The sequence below is a fragment of the Beta vulgaris genome, chromosome 1 (assembly GCF_026745355.1).
Source record: "Beta vulgaris subsp. vulgaris cultivar EL10 chromosome 1, EL10.2, whole genome shotgun sequence".
In the NCBI taxonomy this organism is placed as follows: Eukaryota; Viridiplantae; Streptophyta; class Magnoliopsida; order Caryophyllales; family Amaranthaceae; genus Beta; species Beta vulgaris.
In genome coordinates this window covers 9,373,844-9,376,622 of record NC_079202.1, presented here as the reverse complement: position 1 = coordinate 9,376,622, position 2,779 = coordinate 9,373,844, and the positions used below count along the sequence as shown (strand labels likewise).

The 2,779-nt window shown below is 40.2% G+C and overlaps 1 protein-coding gene across 1 annotated transcript; it reads right to left on the bottom strand.

The window, feature by feature from the left end:
* Positions 1-329: 329 nt before the first annotated feature.
* LOC125494100 (uncharacterized) lies at positions 330-1,738 on the bottom strand. Its single transcript, XM_048637665.1, has 3 exons — positions 1,510-1,738; positions 647-1,406; positions 330-402 (listed from the first exon to the last, which is right to left on the bottom strand). Exons 1-3 carry the CDS (start codon positions 1,736-1,738, stop codon positions 330-332), a joined length of 1,062 nt encoding a protein of 353 aa, XP_048493622.1.
* Between the last annotated feature and the right edge of the window lie 1,041 nt (positions 1,739-2,779).

Below are 2,779 nucleotides of genomic sequence, written 5' to 3'. Positions count from 1 at the left end.
TTTTTTTTTTTTTGGAGGTTAAGTAAGATTCATAGCACAACCCCACAAACACAACCTAAAGCTAGCTAGATAAAGCCAGCAACCAAGCTAAAGTTGGACATGCCCAACATTACAACTCATTAATCCATCTCCTATCACTCTCTTTAACCTTAACACTAAGGATCTGAGTGATTCTCAGATTTACATTCATTTTGATTTCCTGCACTGCCTTGCTAGCAGTCATTATAACCTGGTCCCAGTGTGCAGAGTTCCTGTTTCTCCATATTACATACACAGTAGCTGCTATTGCAGTTAACAGGACCATTTTCCTAGTCTTATTACCTTTATATCTATTCATAGTCCACCTGCAGAGCTGGTGCAGTTTCCTTTGTGTCCATGTAATTCCTAGCCATTGCAGCACATCTAAAATACACATCTCACTGAACTTACACTCAAACAACAGGTGAGTGATAGTTCAGGGTGTTGTTGACAAAGTAAGAATTGTTCATCCACACACAAATTCATCAACTTTAATCTTTGTCTAGTTTTCAGTCTATCCTGAATAGCCAGCCACATAATTATTCGATGTTTAGGTATATAATACATGTTACAGACATATCTAGTCCAAGTCACTTGTCTGTTGCCCCTCATTAAGAGTTGGTAGTACTGTTTGATGCTAAACTGGCCATTCATGAGCCATTGAACCCCATTTGTCTTCTCATTCATCAGGTTTTTAGCTTGACATACATACTTCCATGCCCAGCTGGCATGGGTAGGAGCTGTATAACTTGCCCAACTTGACTCTTTAATATAAACACCATGCACCCACTTCACCCATAGGTTATCTTGTTTTTGAGCCACACCCCATGCAAGTTTGCTAAGGGCAACCATGTTCCAAATCGCTGTGTCTCTAAACCCCAATCCTCCATCTTTTTTATTTCTGCACACCTTTTCCCATGCTACTGCACCAGGTTTTGTGTCATTATGGGTGCCAGACCATAGAAAACATCTACAAATTGAGTTAACCTCTTTCAGGATACTCTTAGGAATGATGAATAGTTGTCCCCAGTAAGTGTGAATGCTCATGAGCACACTATTGACTAGTTGGCACCTAGCAGCAAACGACAAGTGTCTAGTTCCCCATACTCTTATCCTGATCACCATCTTCTCAACTAAGGCTTGACAGTCCTTAGCCTTCAATTTTGACGTAGATATTGGAACACCAAGGTATGTAAAAGGAAGTTGCCCAACTTTAAACCCACTAATCTCTGTCACTCTTTGAATATCCCTCTGAGTCATGCCAGTAAAGTACACCTCAGATTTCTGCTTGTTAACCTCCAGCCCTGAGGTGTGAAAGAACAATTGGAAACCCTGTAATAACATATATATTGATTTGATATCACCATGGCAAAACATCAAAAGATCATCTGCAAAGCAAAGATGCTTAAGATGCAAACTTGTATTGAGAGTGAAACTTGAATCCTTCTAATTCCTCCACATATGAAAGAATCCTGTCAAGGTAATCCATACAGAGTGCAAAGAGCAAGTGAGACATTGGGTCCCCTTGCCTTATACCCCTCTGAGCTTCAAAGAAGCCCGTTGGCACACCATACAGCATAGTGGAAAACCTAGGTGTTCTAACACACACCATAACCAATTCAATGAATTTCCTAGGGAATCCCACCCCCTCTAGCATTTGCTGAATGAAATCCCAATTGACTGAATCATAGGCTTTTTCAGGTCCAACTTCATCATGCATCCAGCTCTATTTCTTGCTTCTATTGTAGTGTTTGACCAAATCTTGGCAAATCAAAACATTATGGAGAATACTCCTGCCAGCAATGAAGGCCCCCTGATGGCTTAATATTATCTCTGGAAGAATACTATTCAATCTCTCACTGATCAGCTTAGTAATACACTTGTACAGCATAGAACAGCAGGCAATAGGACGGAATTCACTCACATTCTCAGGAACTTTAACCTTAGGTATCAAGGTTAATGTTGTCACATTAATCACCTTCAGTAGTGATATGCCATGTTCATATGGCACTTTTCAGTACCTAAATCACTATTTTTGTGTGTACTTGAACGTGTTTTGGTATGATTTTGAACTCTTTCTCAACAATTTGTATTTGGGTTCTTTAATTTCTTTTATGTTGGTGATAGGGTCCAATTAGAACAATTTGCTATTGAAGAAAATGCCAAGTCACAAACTCAATTGTGCAAGTGGAATAAGTTATCAAAGTATGCATTTAAGTGGCAAGGAAACAAAGATGGAAGTGAGTATTAATCAAAAGATGAAGCATCACGAGGAAAGAAAGGAGGAAGTTGTACGGGCAGGCTCCGCGGTCGCGGAGCTAATGACCGCGGGAGCGACAGAATTCGGAGCAAAATTAAGGAAAACTGCCGTGAGCCTCTCCGCGACCTCACGGTGGGGGCGGACCCCCTCCGCGGTCGCGGTTGCTTTCCTCCGGGGTCGCGGTTGCTTTCCTCCGGGGTCGTGGAGCCCTGTAACGAGGAATTCGGCTTTTCGTCTTCCCCTGTTTTGCTGATTAAAAGAACATTTCGTCTTTTGTGTTTGGCATCGTTTTTTATCTGTTTTTTAGAGAATTCAAATAAAAAAATTGTAATCCTTTATATTATGGAGAGTTAATCTTCCATCTTGGTGTATCAATCGAATCAACCATTTTAATCAACTTGTGAGTTTAATTCTTCCTTTAAATTGCTTGAATGTTGATGATTCTTCATGTTCTTCATGTTTGATTGTTTTTGTGCTTAAGTTAACTTGATCAATTAACTT

Excerpts from the sequence above, each read along its gene's own strand:
- LOC125494100 (XM_048637665.1), bottom strand. The coding sequence starts at position 1,738 with ATGCATGATGAAGTTGGACCTGAAAAAGCCTATGATTCAGTCAATTGG. Across the intron at positions 1,407-1,509 it reads TCACTTGCTCTTTGCACTCT|ATGATCTTTTGATGTTTTGC; the intron begins GTATGGATTACC and ends TTTGCTTTGCAG. Across the intron at positions 403-646 it reads GGCCAGTTTAGCATCAAACA|ATGTGCTGCAATGGCTAGGA; the intron begins GTACTACCAACT and ends TGTGTATTTTAG.